The 18,314-nt window shown below is 44.6% G+C and overlaps 3 protein-coding genes across 5 annotated transcripts in view; 2 read left to right on the top strand and 1 right to left on the bottom strand.

Moving 5' to 3' along the window:
• LOC109647399 (dehydrogenase/reductase SDR family member 13-like) overlaps positions 1–5,430 on the top strand; it is a 5,863-nt gene extending 433 nt beyond the window's left edge. Inside the window, exons 2-6 of the mRNA XM_069535229.1 lie at positions 319–437; positions 887–1,010; positions 1,862–2,034; positions 2,173–2,326; positions 3,517–5,430. Of these exons, the coding sequence (XP_069391330.1) occupies positions 319–437; positions 887–1,010; positions 1,862–2,034; positions 2,173–2,326; positions 3,517–3,776 (830 nt within the window). The 3' untranslated portion in view covers positions 3,777–5,430. The remainder of the gene's footprint in view (positions 1–318; positions 438–886; positions 1,011–1,861; positions 2,035–2,172; positions 2,327–3,516) is intronic.
• Positions 5,198–7,333, bottom strand: LOC138412166 (E3 ubiquitin-protein ligase TRIM39-like). Its single transcript, XM_069535228.1, has 2 exons — positions 7,195–7,333; positions 5,198–7,107 (listed from the first exon to the last, which is right to left on the bottom strand). Exon 2 carries the CDS (start codon positions 7,088–7,090, stop codon positions 5,702–5,704), a length of 1,389 nt encoding a protein of 462 aa, XP_069391329.1. The 5' UTR covers positions 7,091–7,107; positions 7,195–7,333; the 3' UTR covers positions 5,198–5,701.
• Positions 7,334–7,446: 113 nt separating this feature from the next.
• g2e3 (G2/M-phase specific E3 ubiquitin protein ligase) lies at positions 7,447–18,046 on the top strand. 3 transcript variants are annotated; one of them, XM_069535227.1, is made up of 17 exons: positions 7,447–8,050; positions 8,711–8,782; positions 9,511–9,608; positions 9,699–9,800; positions 11,296–11,420; positions 12,662–12,830; positions 12,949–13,055; positions 13,375–13,491; positions 13,597–13,721; positions 14,449–14,542; positions 14,880–15,050; positions 15,176–15,330; positions 15,648–15,832; positions 15,942–16,114; positions 16,726–16,770; positions 16,859–17,030; positions 17,157–18,046. In XM_069535227.1, exons 2-17 carry the CDS (start codon positions 8,728–8,730, stop codon positions 17,322–17,324), a joined length of 2,061 nt encoding a protein of 686 aa, XP_069391328.1. In that variant the 5' UTR covers positions 7,447–8,050; positions 8,711–8,727; the 3' UTR covers positions 17,325–18,046. The 3 variants fall into 3 exon arrangements, with proteins under 3 accessions (XP_069391328.1, XP_069391325.1, XP_069391327.1); XM_069535224.1 differs by having other exon boundaries at positions 16,726–16,765; XM_069535226.1 differs by lacking the exon at positions 7,447–8,050 and adding an exon at positions 8,054–8,133 and having other exon boundaries at positions 16,726–16,765.
• Positions 18,047–18,314: the final 268 nt, after the last annotated feature.

Raw genomic sequence — 18,314 nt, forward strand, 5'->3', positions numbered from 1 at the left:
TTTAATGTGAAACGTGAACTTCCAGCAAATAAATAAATATAATAAGAGAATAATGTGTGATAACTCTTTTATCATCTGCATTAAAATGTGTTTCAGGTAATCAGATTACAATCAGACAGAGTTTGATCACGGTTCAGGTGTCAATCAAAGACCTTAAACCATTTTGACAAACATTTATTTAACGTCTACTTTGATTTCTTTGTTTGGTCCATGTCCCATCTGCTAACATGGAGGAGCCTATGATCCAGCCACCAGACAATACAGTGTTTTTACATGTTGTTCATCTTGATTTACAATCTGATATAAACTTTTATGCAGGAGGAAACACCGGCATCGGTAAAGCCACGGCGCTGCACCTGGCCAGGAAGGGAGCCAGAGTGATCCTGGCCTGTCGAAGCCGGGACAAGGCCGAAGCTGCTATTGCTGATATACAACAGGTAGGAAGAGAACGAGTGAGGGTTGTGTCACATCCTGCTTTGTGTTTGTGCTCTGAGGCAGCAGCAGATTGTCCGACTCGTTCACAACATCAGGAACATGTCAGAACATCTGTCTACATTCTTCAATCATAATCAACAGCGAACATTCAAATGAGTCTGACCATGAGGCACTCACCGGACAGTACAGCATTTAATCAATTAACAATGAAAGAAAATAGACATTGATCAATTCATAAAAACATGATCCGTTGATTTTTTATTGGGCAAAAACAAGAGGAATCTTAAATGTTCAGAGGAAATGTGAATCTTTGAATCAATAGAAAACAACAGAATGACACCGTGTGACAGTGAGTGCTCATCAAAGTCTTGATTTACACGCTGTCACCATGACGACACCCGTCATGGTGATCATCCAACATCATCTTCCGTTAACACTCGTCATGTTGCAGGAGACAGGAAGTACTGACGTTGTCTACATGCTGTTGGACCTGGCCAGTCTCAAGTCTGTCCGCTGCTTCGCCGAATCTTTCCTGAAAACTGAATGTCGGCTTGATCTGCTCATCAACAACGCTGGTACACACACACACACACACACACACACACACACACACACACACACACACACACATACAACATACAGCAAACAAAGCGTAAGCCTCCATGCTCCAGGTTTAAAACTCGGAGGTTTAGATGCAAACATAGAATCTGAAGAACAGCCTGACGTCGCTGGAGCCAGACACACGATCTGAACAAGCTTTAGTCCGCTCTGCCACGCCCAGGGGGCGGAGTTAGTTCACACATGTCTGTACGTCACGATATCTCAGGAACACCTTGAGAGAGTTTCTTCACTTTGATTCAAACAAAGGTCAAAGGTCATGGAGAACTCTCACATCACGATGAGGGAATTTGTTCACATTTCGTTGCTTAGTTCATATAAAACAGTTTGACGCTCACGTCTCCATTTATTCTACTTGATCAATATTATGAGCAGTTTTTAAATCGAATGATTCTATACGTCTCTGTGAGGCTGCACCCTGAGATCTGTTCCCCTCATCAGCTTCACACTGTGGTTCAGGGTCCAGTGAAGTTCAGGGTTGGGTTAATTCTGGACACGTGACACGTTCGACATGAATAAACTTTGAATAAAGAGACGACCAGAGCGACTGGGACTCATCACGTGAGTGACGCTATCCACAGTGAGTCCAGCAGCTGCTCCACCGCTGCAGCTCTTTTTCAGTTTCACAAAGAAAACCACAGGATCAGGAACCCGCTCGTCCCAACGTACAGGTTCAGCACAGACGTCCCGACCTGTCCACCGTGATTGTTGGTGACACTGATGAGGAAGCTGTCATTTCTTCTTCGGTGTTTTTATGTGAACTATTCAGTGGATTTTATAACAGATGAGTTGTGTGTCTGTCCTGCAGGTTTGGTCGCTGACGGACGGACGGAGGACGGCTTCGGCATCGAGTTCGGAGTGAACCACCTGGGTCATTTCCTGTTGACCTGCCTGCTGCTGGAGAGGCTGAAGGAGGCCGGGGGCGGTCGGGTGGTCACCCTGTCCTCCATGGCTCACCGCTGGGGACACATCGACTTCGAGGTGCGCCCAGAACACAACGTGTACACAACATGTACACAACATGTACACAACATGTACACAACATGTCCACCATGTGTTCACCATGTGTCCACCATGTGTTCACCATGTGTCCACCATGTGTCCACCATGTGTTCTCAGGCTCTGGCGGTGGACAAACATCTGGGCACCGGCGGGTACAGCTGGCAGTTCTTCATGGCGTACTGCAACAGTAAACTCTGCAACGTCCTCTTCACCCACGAGCTCGCCAAGAGGCTGAAAGGAACCAACGTCACCTGCTACAGCGTCCACCCTGGTAATTCACCTTGACCTTCACTTTGACCTCCAGCTGCTCTCACCTCAGTTACATTGAAACTACACATGGACGGAGCGAAAGTGACCAGAGAGCAGACGTTAGCAGGTGGTAGCAGACGGTAGCAGACGTTAGCAGGTGGTAGCAGGTGTTAGCAGGTGTTAGCAGACGTTAGCAGGTGGTAGCAGGTGTTAGCAGGTGTTAGCAGACGGTAGCAGACGTTAGCAGGTGGTAGCAGGTGTTAGCAGGTGTTAGCAGACGTTAGCAGGTGTTAGCAGGTGTTAGCAGGTGTTAGCAGGTGTTAGCAGACGTTAGCAGGTGGTAGCAGAAGTTAGCAGGTGTTAGCAGACGGTAGCAGACGTTAGCAGGTGGTAGCAGGTGTTAGCAGGTGTTAGCAGACGTTAGCAGGTGGTAGCAGGTGTTAGCAGGTGTTAGCAGACGGTAGCAGACGTTAGCAGGTGGTAGCAGGTGTTAGCAGGTGTTAGCAGGTGTTAGCAGACGTTAGCAGGTGGTAGCAGAAGTTAGCAGGTGTTAGCAGACGGTAGCAGACGTTAGCAGGTGGTAGCAGGTGTTAGCAGGTGTTAGCAGACGTTAGCAGGTGGTAGCAGGTGTTAGCAGGTGTTAGCAGATGTTAGCAGGTGTTAGCAGACGTTAGCAGATGTTAGCAGGTGTGAGCAGATGTTAGCAGGTGTTAGCAGACGTTAGCAGATGTTAGCAGGTGTTAGCAGACGTTAGCAGGTGGTAGCAGGTGTTAGCAGACGTTAGCAGGTGGTAGCAGGTGTTAGCAGGTGTTAGCAGATGTTAGCAGGTGTTAGCAGACGTTAGCAGATGTTAGCAGGTGTGAGCAGATGTTAGCAGGTGTTAGCAGATGTTAGCAGGTGTTAGCAGGTGTTAGCAGACGTTAGCAGTTGGTAGCAGATGTTAGCAGGTGTTAGCAGACGTTAGCAGGTGGTAGCAGATGTTAGCAGGTGTTAGCAGGTGTTAGCAGACGTTAGCAGACGTTAGCAGTTGGTACCAGACGTTAGCAGTTGGTACCAGATGTTAGCAAGTGGTAGCAGATGTTAGCAGGTGTTAGCAGGTGTTAGCAGATGTTAGCAGGTGTTAGCAGTGGATGATGGATAAGTGAATTTGATTGACGCCTGTCATTGTGTTTGATGAGTAGTGTTCATGGTGATGTCACATGACTCCTGCAGGTGTCGTCCGCACTGAGCTGTCCAGACACGTCAGCCTGTGGCAGAAGATTTTCATCGAGCCCATTGCTCGGCTGCTGTTCCTCGACCCGGAGGCCGGAGCTCAGACCACACTGCACTGCGCCCTGCAGGAGGGAATCGAACCTCTGAGCGGACGATACTTCTTCTGCTGCGCCGTACAGGAAGTGTGCGCCCGAGCCCGAGATGACGCCGTGGCCCGTAAACTGTGGGAGGTCAGCGAGAGGCTCTGTGGACTCTCTTAATGTTTGGACATGTGGATCAGGGACCATGAACTGTCTGTACCAGTGTGAATACATTCATGACAACTGTCTGCATCCTTTATTTCCACTACTCACGTGGTTTCACTGTTAGAGGTAACGCAGTACATCTACTTACTTTCTGTGCTTTTTCATGTATCTCTACTTAAGTAGATTTCTCTTCATGTACTTTTCACTTTTACTTCACTACATATATCATCAAATGTATGTACTTTCTACTCAACTACATGTTCACATAGTCTTTGTATTTATAAAGATGATTAGTAATTAGACAGGGATTTGTCGTCTGATCCAATCAGAGCGAGCAGGTAACATTTGACTCCGCCTCCTTCAACTGGGCGGCTGTGGTTCAGCGGTCGTTCTGTAACCAGAAGGTCAATGGTTCGATCCCGGTCTTCCCTAGTCTGCATGCCAAAGAATCCTTGGGCAAGATACTGAACTCATCGAGAAAGTACTGCACATAGTACACTGTATGAATGTCACATTCACAATGTGTGATGTAAAACTGTGCTGTAATGCAGTAATACATCAAATAATACATCAAGTAATTCACCAGGACAGAGACTCGGCCATCATGACTCAGCAGATTGTTAAATCACTCGCTTCTGTAGTACTGTCCAAATATTTAGTGAAGTTTTTATACCCTAACCAGTGAACTCAGTGTTTCCCACAATGCATCATGATGGTCACCGAGCTATATATGTACCATCATGCATTGCGTTGACAGGAAGAAAAATGACAGTGAGAGCAGCAGGTACAAACCTGCAGTATTCATGCTAAATGTAATACATCAAGTAATACTTGGAGTAATACATCAAGTAATACATCAAGTACCAGTTCCTGGTGTGTCAGAGGCAGCCGTCACTTCCTCCAACAGATAATTAACTGTGACGTTTGAGGAAGACACGAGGTCACGTTCAAGAACTTCCCTCGTTTCTGAAACCAAACTCCAAGTTCCTCCATCTTTGTTTGCAACTCATTCAAACGTTTTGTCATGCAGAACATTTAGACAAGTTGTAAATGTGCGTCTGTGTTCGAACACTTGATGAACACATGATGAAACATTCAGTCAGTAGATTGATCTGCAGTCACACACTGATGACGACACAACCAGGAAGGAGCGGTCAGAAACAAGATGGCTGCAGACTGTGGTCACTCTACTACTGAACGTTTGTGTGTCACAGCAGCAGGAGACGTTTCAACATGAAGCAGAACATGAACAGGACCACATTAGATTATGTTTGTGAAAAACAGGAGTCGATGCACATTCAGCATTTAGGAGGAATTGAAATGTTGAAGCTGAACTAAACCTCTGTTGGTTTGTTGTTGAGGAATGAAAACACTTTGACACACACAATCATTTGGCTTCATATTTACATTTCAAGTTCAAAAAGGTCCAAACTCTGTTTCTGTCGGAGACTTTTTATTATTTTTCATCCCAATATTAAAATCCCATCATTCACTAGGCTGCTGTTGAATCAACACTTTGACAGACACAATCATTTTGGCTTCATCACATCAAACAGACACATGTTCATACATGTTGGATTATTTCACATGTGCACAGACTTTATGTCATTCAACATGAATCATGTCTCATGTCTGAGTTTTAATAAAGTTTGTTGAATGTGAACAATGATCAGCTGTTATTGATGAATGTGTTTTGATGTGGATCTTCATCAGTTTGCTCGTCTTCATGGATCCACACAAAATCTAAATGATCACAAACATTTTCCATGAAAATAAAAAAACAAACCAAAGAGAAAGATCAGAAAATAATGAACTCTCTTTACACACGTGGAAAAGTCGACAGTAGAAATAAAAATGAGTGAGAAGTAAAAGCAGAAATAAACGAAGCTTTAGAAAAACGAGTTGAACAGTTAAATTCAACAACATGACAAATCAAATCTTTATCTGTAACTGCTCTGATCCACAGACACATTCACAGGTAACAGCTTCAGTGAGGACGGATCTAAAGTGTGAAAGTATGGAAACATCTTCTGAGTGAAAGTGTCTCTGAAGGTGTGAATGTGTTTGTTAGTATCAAGATCAGAGAACGACACTTCTCCTCTGTTCCAGTCCAGTTTCACTCTGATCCTCTGGATCTTCTCCACAGAGAGATCAGATGATCCTGATGATGACACTGCTGAGTATTTACCTTTATAGAACCGTATTCTCCATAATCCAGACAGTTTGTCTCCCTTCCTCTGGACAGACTCTTCTGACACACCCAGTGTCCAGTTTGTATTGTCTCCAACCAGGACGTCCCAGCTGTGAGTCCCTGAGTTAAAACCCTCAGATCCCAGGACTGAGTGGTAATAATCAAACCTCTCTGGATTGTGAGGAAGCTTCTGTCTCTTTCCTCGTCTCAAACTGATCAGATCTTCAGACAGGACGAGTCCTGGATGAGCAGAGTTTGGGTCCAGAACCACAGGACTGTAGGAGACCAGGTCCTTCATCTTGTTCCAGATGTTGAAGCTCAGGTTGCCCAGATGTTTGGCCTCATCTATCAGAGCTCCTGAGGCCAGCTGTGGATCCTCCAGCAGGGGGCGCTGCTGGACTCGTTCCACCGCAGCCTTGTAGTTGAGCAGGAACGAGACGTCTTCAGCTCTCAGCTCGTCCTCTGTGGTTGTGATTGTGTCTGAAAGAGCCGTTATGTCTCTGCTCAGAGCCTCAATCTTCTCCTTCATCACCCGACTCTTCTGCTCCTCTTCCTCCCTCAGTGCAGCCATCCTGGCCTCCTCTTCCTCCTCCAGAAACTGGTGAAGCTTTTTAAACTGCTCCTTGATCTGCGTCTCTGTGCGTCCGGCCTGGACCTGAATGTGTCCTGCTGTTCGTTCAAACTCTACTTGAACACGTTGAAAACACTCTAACTTCCTCTTCAGGGGCTCCAGAGTTTCCTGAAGCTGCTTCTTGTGTTGTTGTGCAGCTTCATCGATGGGTCTGAATCTGTGGTCAGTGTGTTTTTCTGAATCTTTGCAGATAACACACACTGGCTGCAGATGGTCCAGACAGAAGAGTCTGAGATTCTCTGAGTGCAGACTGCAGAGAGCTTGTGAAGAGCTCTGATCTCTCTCCTGTGAGAAGGTCTCACACAGGTTCTTTAACGCCAGGTTCACAGGTGGGTGTTCCATTGAAGATCTTCTCTTACAAAGTGGACAGTCTTTTACTTCTTTGTCTTTCCACCAGCTCTTCACACAGTCGTTACAGAAGCTGTGGCTACATGACAGAAGGACAGGATCTCTGAAGACATCATGGCAGACGGGACAGCAGAGATCCTCTTCTAATCTGGAAGCCATTGAGTCTCCAGGTGAAGCTGAAAACAGACAGTACAGTCAGTCACAGCTCCTCCAGCTTCACTGAGTTTACTTTCACTTTGAGTCGAGGTGTTTGTTAAACTCACGGTCAGTGTGTGGAGCGTCGGCAGGTTGTAGGTTTCCTCTTGTCTCCTGTAGCTGGACTCACTCAGAGGACGTTTGGTTTGGTTTGGTTTGGACGGTGAATGTGATCGTCTGGTTTTCGTCCTGCGTCTCTTCGGTGACGAACAGATGTTTCCTGGTTCGTCTCAGGTGTGTCAGGAGAGGGTGGAGCTCGAGAGGCTGGATGATAAAACCTGTAAAACCTGAAACAAATGAACAACCAGCTCTGCTTCCAGTGAGAACTACATGCACCACCCTTATGGACGGCACTTTAACACTTGAACTCTTAACTGTGCCAGATTAGATCAACGGTTCATGTGCAATACATTCACTGCACATATTCTCACTGTCTTTACACTGTAGACATTAGTTTCATTACATTCATGTATTTCTATTGGTTTTAATCTCCGTCCAACACGTCTAACACGCCTGAAGAGATCATGTGACCACTCACATACACTGGACATGCACGTCCCCTTGGACACAGGACACAGGTTGTTGGAATAACACCTGTAAACAGTTGTGTCGTTGGCTCTGCAGGTTCGAAGTGCATTAACAAAGTCAAGTGTCCATTTTGTTCTGGATGATTTAAGGACCCTGGTGTTTCCTTCACTTCTGTTTGAGTTACAATGAAGAAGACGTGTTATCCCAACCTCCAGAGAGAGGGGGCGCTGCAGAGGCCAACGGGAGCCTCGACGAAGAAGAAGAAGAAGCAGCGGAAGCGGAAATGAGGCACTTGTGTTTTGAAAGAGGGAAATTTAAAACTCGACGGAGTAAAACCGACATGAATCAAAGCAACGAGAAGCAGAAGAACACGAGCTGAACGGAGCCGAACTTAAAGTAGGTTCACGGACGTTTGGTCACCGACACGTTTAAATCCCATAAACCGCAGGGACGCTCGTTCTTTGGATTCGAGGCTCTCGGTCTGTTCACGTCAGTCTGTTTCCCACAAACACAACTTGATCATTGTTGACTGTGAATAATCATTTATTTTCACTCTCGTCCTGTAATTTCACCTCTTACACTTTCATTGGACTGTGTTTAATGTGACATGGTGACATTTCGCTTCGGTAAAGATAAACTCCACAGTCACTGGGCTACACTGAGGATGATAATCCACGATATGACACAGTATTACCTGGAGTCTAAACTCCACTGTGTGTGTCCTTGTGTTGTTATACGTGTATTTGTGTGTTTTTCGACCTGCAGATGAAAACTAGCCTGCGTCATTAAATCTGACACATATGTGAAGGACTCCACTACACATGTTAATTCATGTGCTCTTTGAACGCATGAATATGAACATGCAGGAGTTTGTGAGGGTCAAAGTTTTTACTGGAAGAGTGAAGAACTTGGAACGTTTAATAATCATCTTTAGCATAATCTTTGCTTGTGTTATGTTTTAAATGGATATGTGTTTTATTCACCGGCTAATTCAGTGACTTGAAACATGACAAGCTGACTCGACTTGACCTCTGACCCCGTGTGTCTTACCTGCAGGTTCTCATCACACCAACATGAAGAAGGTGAGAAGCTCCCGGCTGCACGACGCCGGCAACATCGGGGAGGACTGTGAGTGACACACACACACACACACACACACACACACACTCACACTCACACTCACACACACACACACACACAAGCTCTCACACACTCTCACACAGACACACACACACACACACTCACACACACACTCTCACACAGACACACACTCACACACTCACACACACACCTACACCTTTTTTCTTGAATGGAAATTGAATTTATACAGCACATTTCATTTAAAGAAACTCACATTGAGAGAATACATCAGAAGAAAATATTTAAATTTATAGAGAGAATCCGATGTGAAGGTGTAAACCATAATAACAAAGTAAAGCATAGTATACAGCAAATGCATCACACATCCATGAACCAATTAGACATACTGTACAACAGAGCACTCACAACTCACACAGTCATGAGACACAATTCCACAGCAGCTGAACAGGAAGCTGGCTTCCCAAATGGACTCGATACAGAAAATCAGTCCAAGGCCGGAGAGAACCGAAATGTTTTAAGATTTTTAAGTTTGTTATTGAAAGTTGACTCTTTAATTTCTTCATATAATGAAAGACACATTTTGACCTGTTAACTGTTTGTACTTGTCGGCACCAGAACACTGTTGAAAAACACTCGTGGTGATTCTTTATTGATCCCGCAGGAAATCCAAACATGAATCATCGTTTGAATCGACCAAAAGCTCCTTTATTAAAAACCTTTGTTCATCCTCTGCTCTGCTGTTTGTCTGCGTTCAGGTTGTGTCTTGTGCAGATTAAGTGACGATGATCCGGCCATGTTTGGAGAAAAGGTCACAATAAAAGAGCACAAACTCACGGTCCACTACTTCTGTTTGGTAAGAGTGTGTGTCCGTCTCTCTTGTGTGTTATCCATGTTCCCAGTCATTTCATAAATAAGACATTTCAGATGTGTGTGTGTGTGTCAGCTGACGTCCTGTGGAGTTTACCAGCGAGGGAAGGACAATGAGGGAGTCTTTGGTTTCCTGGTGGAAGACATCAAACAGGAGATGAGACGGTCGGCTCGACTGGTGAGAGATCCACTTTGATTTAATGTTACATCAGCTACGAGCGTCCAGAGATCAGAGAGATGACAAAGGATTTAGTGTGAGAAGCAGCGAGTGTTCACTCTTTATCTTTACTGAGTGTTCACTCTTTATCTTTACTGTGTGTGTTCACTCTTTATCTTTACTGTGTGTTCACTCTTTATCTTTACTGTGTGTTCACTCTTTATCTTTACTGAGTGTTCACTCTTTATCTTTACTGTGTGTTCACTCTTTATCTTTACTGTGTGTGTTAACTCTTTATCTTTACTGTGTGTTCACTCTTTATCTTTACTGTGTGTTCACTCTTTATCTTTACTGTGTGTGTTCACTCTTTATCTTTACTGTGTGTTCACTCTTTATCTTTACTGTGTGTGTTTACTGTGTGTGTGTTTACTGTGTGTGTGTTTACTGTGTGTGTGTTTACTGTGTGTGTGTTTACTGTGTGTGTTCACTCTTTATCTTTACTGTGTGTGTTCACTCTTTATCTTTACTGTGTGTGTTCACTCTTTATCTTTACTGTGTGTGTTCACTCTTTATCTTTACTGTGTGTGTTCACTCTTTATCTTTACTGTGTGTGTTCACTCTTTATCTTTACTGTGTGTTCACTCTTTATCTTTACTGTGTGTTCACTCTTTATCTTTACTGTGTGTGTTCACTCTTTATCTTTACTGTGTGTTCACTCTTTATCTTTACTGTGTGTGTTCACTCTTTATCTTTACTGTGTGTTCACTCTTTATCTTTACTGTGTGTTCACTCTTTATCTTTACTGAGTGTTCACTCTTTATCTTTACTGTGTGTGTTCACTCTTTATCTTTACTGTGTGTTCACTCTTTATCTTTACTGTGTGTTCACTCTTTATCTTTACTGTGTGTTCACTCTTTATCTTTACTGTGTGTGTTTACTGTGTGTGTTCACTCTTTATCTTTACTGTGTGTGTTCACTCTTTATCTTTGCTGTGTGTGTGTTTACTGTGTGTGTTTACTCTTTATCTTTACTGTGTGTGTTCACTCTTTATCTTTACTGTGTGTGTGTTTACTGTGTGTGTTTACTCTTTATCTTTACTGTGTGTGTTCACTCTTTATCTTTACTGTGTGTGTGTTTACTGTGTGTGTTTACTCTTTATCTTTACTGTGTGTGTTCACTCTTTATCTTTACTGTGTGTGTTTACTGTGTGTGTTCACTCTTTATCTTTACTGTGTGTGTTTACTCTTTATCTTTACTGTGTGTTCACTCTTTATCTTTACTGTGTGTGTGTTTACTGTGTGTGTTCACTCTTTATCTTTACTGTGAGTGTTTACTGTGTGTGTGTTTACTGTGTGTGTTTACTGTGTGTGTGTTTACTGTGTGTGTTTACTTTGTGTGTGTTTACTCTGTATCTTTACTGTGAGTGTTCACTCTTTATCTTTACTGTGTGTGTTTACTGTGTGTGTGTTGACCGTGTGTGTGTTTACTGTGTGTGTGTTGACGGTGTGTGTTTCAGACTTGTTGCAGCTGTAAGAAGAAGGGGGCGTGTGTCGGCTGTTACGTCAGGAGCTGCAGGAAGTCGGTTCACTTCCCCTGTGGGAGGAAAAAGAAGTTCATCTCTCAGTTCACCGGGCTTTTCCCGTGAGTGTCGAGCACACGTACACACACAGTCATTCACTCGTATCAAGAGTCAGCCTCTGTCGTCGAGAAGGATCTTTTCATACAGAGGGGTCTGAACTCCGAAGCTGGATTTGCACGTATCAGGTTAACTTCAGGTTTTATTCAGAGTTTTCAGTCGTACAAAGCTTGTTCCCTTGTTATTGAGATCAAACAGTATAAAGCTCCGCCCATTGCCCACTCCTTTGAACCATGACATCATGTTCTTATCGTGGAGCTGCTGTGGATCGTTCCAGTCTCTGAGGAGGACCAGGGTCTTCAGAGACCCACCAGGTCCTTTGAGATCCTCTGAGGAGTTTCTGAAAGATCTAGATTCTCCTCAGAGGATGAACCTTTGTCAGCTGCTGGAGCTTCAACAGAACCAACCTGACCCGTAGGAGCCTCGTAGTACAGGCCCCTGAGGGCCCTGTTCTACAGAGTTCAACAGATCCAGGATCTCTTTATCCAGCTGAAGTTAACCTGACGATCACAGTCAGGCTCGGTGGTCACATGACGCTGGTTATCAACTCGTTAAGTTAACTCAGGTTTTCCTCATCAGCATCAGAGCGGGTGCACATGAAAGAGGCGGGGTTTACTGCATATGACCAATCACAGACATGGACAGTTTGACTGACAGCAGAGCTGAGGATCAAACTGTACGATAATAAAAACATGATCAGAATAAAAGAAACAGCTGCTTAATGCAGAAGAACAGCTGGTAAACGACTGATTGTGTCAATGTGTAAGTTACAGCGCCCCCTGGTGACATTTGTAAAAAATATATTACGTGACCACGTGGTCAGTGGGCGGAGCTTTTACACTGCTTGATCTCTTTTCACCAACTTAACCTGGAGCAGGTGAGCGGTTCAGCATTAGTTACCATGGTGATTTAGGAATGGGAACTGAAAACCCTGAAGCTTTACCCCAAAACTGCAAATCCTGATTTCAGAGGATGTTGCACCTTGTTAAGATCTATGAGACAAATTAAGTCTGATGAATGTGAGAACGGAGACCTCAAGAGAAACCCAACAGTTCCCACAATGAGCAAGACAACTCGGGATTCCATGTTGAAGTCTGGTATAAAAATATGCAAAGACTCTCGCCCTCTGGAATGATGTCTTCAGAGATGCAATGTAAACGTTTCTCAGGAGGTCTTCACTCAGACGTGATGGACAGAGACGCTCCGAGGGAGTTTGAACCCCTGTGCTTTGTGTGTCTGTGTACAGGTCGTATTGTCAAGATCACAATCCCACTCAGTCTCTGTGTGTGAGCTCAGACCTCAGTCTGCCTCAGTCCTGCTCCGTCTGTTTGGACGCCATCGACCCCGTCCTGTCCTACTCCGTCCTCAAATGTCCGTGCTGCCACGCCAGCTGGTTCCACAGGGAGTGTGTACAGGTAGTGAACCGACCATTTATGGAACAGAGCTGCAGTTTAACTGCAGTTAGGTTTGTGTTCTTGTGTCACGTTGTAGCAGGATGTTATTGTTTATTAACTTCCTGTGTGTCGGTGTCAGCGTCAGGCCCACAGCGCTGGCCTCTTCTTCTTCAGATGTACTCTCTGTAACAACAAGGAGAGCTTCCAGGAGGAGATGCTCAGGATGGGAATCTACATCCCGGAGAGGTAACGTGATCATCGACACACATGACTTTCAGAAGGTCACAGCCACATGATATCTCATCTATAAATAGATCTCATCTATAAATAGATCTCATCTATAAAGTCTTTAAGTGGTTGATTACTGTAAAAGAAGGAAGTGTCGTCCATCTTGATTCAGAGTTTATGTACAGGACACCTTCACATTTTGTCCAGTCGAGCCCGTCTTCCTTCCACTTGACCCAGTTGAGCAGGTTCAATGTGGGATTGTGGGAAGAAGGAGCAGAAGCCAAGCAGAACAAACTGACGTCTGTTTCCTGATTCATTCTGTTTCTGCTTCCTGCAGAGATGCTTCATGGGAGTTGGAGGCCAACGCATATTCTGAGCTGCTGGAGGTTTACGACCACTGTGACGCTCTCACCTGCCTCTGCAATGACGGACCGACACACTCCGCAAAGACCGGGTACACACACACCAAGACCTCTGTCTCCAACACTGACATAAACGCACAGCAGACACATGAAGAAGAGAGAAGTGTAAAATGTTCTGCTCCTGTTTTTGGCTCCAGGTGGTTTGAGGTGATTCGCTGTCGACTGTGTGGATCCAGAGGCACGCACAGGAAATGTTCGGGGCTGAAGCTGCACACCAGCGACTGGGCCTGCAGCGACTGCACACAGGCTACTGATGGGAAAGGTCTCAGTTCATTTCTTTGATTGTCGGCAGGATTACGCAAAAACCACTTCATGAAACTTTGTGCAGACGAGCAGACGAGGAAGGGGACAGGTGGTCAGATCCAAGGTTTATTTCTTTAACACAGTGAGATAAGACATTTTCCAATACTTTGTAGATTTCTCAGAGAATAATTCAAAGAAGAAACAAACGTGACATATTTAGAGGACTGATATTTTTAAACATCTGCTCCGTCTTCAAACTCGAAGTCGAATTTTAGGAACAAGACTAAAAACATTAACCAGCAGGAGCTCCGCCTCCGATTCAGTGACACTGATCTGACGTGAGCCGACCGTGACTTTGAGAAGTTAAACACACCAGTACTTTATACCTGAGTACTTTATACCTGAATACTTTATACCTGAGTACTTTATACCTGAGTACTTTATACCTGAATACTTTATACCTGAGTACTTTATACCTGAATACTTTATAACTGAGTTCTTTATACCTGAGTACTTTATACCTGAGTACTTTATACCTGAGTACTTTATACCTGAGTACTTTATACCTGAGTACTTTATACCTGAATACTTTATATCTGAGTACTTTATACCTGAGTACTTTATACCTGAGTACTTTATACCTGAGTACTTTATACCTGAGTACACTCTTGGGATCATCCTTTAATGTTGTGAACAGCTCCTGTAGATGTGAGTGTATGTGAACCATGAGCTTCTGTTTCGTCCAGCCTCCCTGGTTGCGTCTCCTCAGAGCGCTCCAAGAAAGAGTCTGCTGTCCAAACGCCACCTGTCCCCCATCCACTCCTCCATCAGCTCGAAAAGGTACACAAATCTAACGCACCTGTTTGTAGTTTCACTTCTCCATCTTCTGCTGAGTGATCCTGACCTCACCGTTCTCAGGGCTGATGGCCGATCAGAAAGAGGGCTCACACAAGGTTCAGGTGAAAGTTGAAGCTACAGTCTGACGGAGGTGCTGCTCCCTCAAACATGCATCATCACATATTAACCCCACCCTCTCATACCTTTTGTTTTGTTCCTGTTTGTGAGAATGAAAGACCTGAAGTTGCAGATGTCTGCAGACGGTTTGAGGAACAGAAAGAAAGCAGGGTGTGTTCTGCTGGGACAGAGTTTCATGAAACGTCTTCTCTCTTTGGCTCAGGCCATCGTTACCTGTCACAGCTGGGTCACCTGAGGAGCTCCTGCAGGCGTTAGCCTCTCAGCTCCGTCCACTCACTGTCCAGGTGGAAGTGAGTGGGTCTCAGGCTCTGCTTGCTGCTCTGGATCTGGTCCGGAGGCCCAACTTCGACCCCACGTGCACTCTGTCTGTCCGGTCAGTGGATGAACGCCCCTCAGTCCACATCCACACCTCAGCTCCAAACGGTCTCGTCTAGGTTTCTCTCTGTTTGTTGGCACTTGGACTTCTGCTGTCCTCAAATCTGTGTCGTCTTTGTCCAGGTTCAACGATGAGAAGCAAAGTGCATTTCCCAGCAGCCTCGGGGACAGCCAAACGGCCAGGCAGTACTTCCTGAAGCTGCTGGTGCAGCAGATCCAGGACTCTGCTGTGTTCGAGGGTCCGGATGGATCCAAAAATCTGGCTCTGGATTATAAGGGTACAGTTTTTTTTAATGCATTATTTATTCTTTGTTTATGCCACAGCAAATTCATCATTTCTGATTATTGTTAAATCACTAAATATCAAATAAACACTTCTTTCTAAGGGTTAGGGTGAACGCCACTTCTCACGTCTCTCTCTCTCTCTCTCTCTCTCTCTCTCTCTCTCTCTCTCTCTCTCTCTCTCTCTCTCTCTCTCTCTCTCTGTGTGTGTGTGTGTGTGTGTGTGTGTGTGTGTGTGTGTGTGTGTGTGTGTGTGTGTGTGTGTGTGTGTGTGTGTGTGTGTGTGTGTGTGTGTGTGTGTGTGTGTTTTCAGCTCTGCGTGAGGATCTCTACTTTGACGTCGGCTGCCTGCTGGCTCTCTCTCTGCTTCACGGCGGTCCACCTGTTAGCTTCTTCTCCTGCGGGCTCTACCAGTGTCTGTTCAACTACCCACCAAACCGCCCCCTCACTGTCGCACACATGACCCCCGACGCACACTTCACACGCCAAGCCATCAGGGTGAGCGGCACCGAGAAACCACGCGTCTCGAGCTTTGTTATCGCAGCACAGACGTTCCAGGTTTGCTTTTCGTAATTTGAAGTGGAGCGATTTGATTGGCTGCTTTCAGATCAAAGAGGCGGAGTCTTTAGACAGTCTGAAGGAAGCCATGACTTCGAGTTGGGAGTACCTGGAGATGGCTGGTTGCAACCGGCCAATCAGGAGCCTGGAGGAGAGAGAGCTGCTGGTGGAGGATTTGGTCAGCTTCAGTTTGATCACCAGGATGCAGCTTCCACTGCAGAGGTAGAGACGAGTGTGGAGGAAGTCATTCACTGTATAGTTCATCATAACTGTGCGATAGTGTCGCAGCGGCTAAAGCGTAGCTCGTTCTTCTAAAGAAAGTCTGTGTATCTGGAGAATTGTGTCCTGAAGTTTGTGTTTCACACATGAACAACGCAGCAACGAATCCTCCGCAGGAATCAGGCTGGAGCAGGAAGAGGAGGACGTAAAAAATACTCTTGACGTCTTCATCAGTGTCTCCTACGTGTGTAACGCCGCTTTTTCATTTGGAGATATTTGTTTTGTTAGAAACCTCATCAACACACGCTCATGGTGAATCATTGCTCCGTCTGTCAGCTTTGATCCAGAGTTCATCAGAATAAGAGGTTATCAGAAGGTCGTCCTGAATTCACATTGAGCAGATGATGTCAGTAATCTGTGCTGTGATGTCATTACGTAGAAATTACTTGTTATTATTAATGAATTATTATTGATTTGTTTACATTTTACATGAAACAATTTCATCTTATTTTCTTGATTCAGATTCACTTTGTTTTGGGATTTTTAGTTGTCAGGTTATTCAGGATAGAATCAGGATAGAATCAGGATAAAAGTCTGTATTTGTTTTGCTCCAGGTTCCGGGAAGGTTTGCAGACGTTGGGCGTCTTTGATCAGGTGACGTCAGTGGATTTCTCTTCGTGTTTTAACGCCCACAGTTCATCAGACGCCAGAACATCAGTGACCGTTGTGTAATCCAATCTGATCCAGGTGCAGCTTTTCCCGTCCGTGTTCTACAGCATTTTCTGCGAAGCAGCGGGTCGTCTCACGGCTCAGACGGTCGGTCAACTCTTCACCGTCCACTTCTCAGAGCAGGAGGAGAAGCTGGAGAGGGAGACGCCCATCGTCACCTTCTGGAGACACTTTCTGCTGGAGTGTGAAGGTACAGACAGTTTTTATACACAACAAATACACATTCATTTTCACTGACTGAGTTCAAAGTTATTTATAACTCCTACTCTCCTCTTCCTCTCCTCTTCTTCCCCTCCTCTGCTCATCACCTCCTCAGTTGGAAGGTCCTCCATTTCCTTGCAGGACCTCCTTCTCTTTGCCACAGGAGCTGAGGAGCTTCCAGTTACCGGCCATCTCCCTCCTCCCTCCATCTCCTTCCTTGACCCCTTCTGCTCCTCCTCACCAGGAGTGGAGGAGACGGGCAGATCAGGGGAGGAGGAGTTGAGCGATGGAGGGCTCTTCCCTCAAAGCGAACCCAGCTCCAATCACCTCCTCCTGCCCGTCACCTCCTCCTACCAGTCCTTCAAAAGCTGCATGGAGCAGGCCATCAGCCACCACGTGCACCTCCTCCCTTCGGAGCGTTAGAGACATCTTGTTGCAAAATAATGAGCAGGACAGATTTACAGCGACATCAGATTTTTACACGGGAAATCTCCGGGAACCTGGAAGCTTAAACTGTTGATGTCATTGTTTTCTGTCTTGATAAAAGATCCGTTTATCAACTGATTCACTCGTCGCTCCAGTCACATTAAGTCAGTCGTGTATAATTGTGGCATGATTTATCTATACTGAGTTTTTATATATATTTTGTATCCCTTGTTTCTCAATGGTGACGCTGATAATGAAATGTGCTTGGGTCTGTTTGGACGCTTCTGAGACTTTAAACTCCAGGTGGCATTAAAAAACTATAGTTTTCTTTACTATAAAATATCAAACACCTGGTAAAATTATCCTATTTTATATTTTGCTAAATATCTTTCATGTTTTCTTTTCTAAAAACCGTGGAGCTGATTTTATAACTTTGCTTCAAGCGTGGTCGTGTTTTTATTGTACATACTTTTCTTCAGCTTTTATGTGTTTTTCTTTGCATGTTGCTCTTGTTTGACATTTTCTATCTTTTCTTACTCTGGAAGATAAATAAAAGTGATAATCTCCAGTTGAATAGCATCGAACAGATTTCAGAGTGACTGTTTCACTGCGACAGATGTTTGTTCTCGTTGTTTTTATAAGATTCATTTTACCTGAGGTGGAATATCAGAAAGTATATTCTCATACTATTTTGAAGTACTATCTACAGTATTTGATTCATGTGATTGTTATCGTCACTCTTATTTGTTACTTCACCACATTAGAATATATATAATATATTTATATATATTTATATATATTTATATACAGTCTGATTAGAGCAGATTCACATCAACAATCTCAATCA

The sequence above is a fragment of the Paralichthys olivaceus genome, chromosome 12 (genome assembly GCF_024713975.1).
Source record: "Paralichthys olivaceus isolate ysfri-2021 chromosome 12, ASM2471397v2, whole genome shotgun sequence".
NCBI lineage: Eukaryota > Metazoa > Chordata > Actinopteri > Pleuronectiformes > Paralichthyidae > Paralichthys > Paralichthys olivaceus.

Coding starts and splice junctions, on each gene's coding strand:
- LOC138412166 (XM_069535228.1), bottom strand. CDS start 7,090: ATGGCTTCCAGATTAGAAGAGGATCTCTGCTGTCCCGTCTGCCATGAT.
- g2e3 (XM_069535224.1), top strand. CDS start 8,728: ATGAAGAAGGTGAGAAGCTCCCGGCTGCACGACGCCGGCAACATCGGG. Junction 9,609..9,698: donor CGGTCCACTACTTCTGTTTG/GTAAGAGTGTGT, acceptor TGTGTGTGTCAG/CTGACGTCCTGTGGAGTTTA. Junction 16,115..16,725: donor ATGCAGCTTCCACTGCAGAG/GTAGAGACGAGT, acceptor GTTTTGCTCCAG/GTTCCGGGAAGGTTTGCAGA.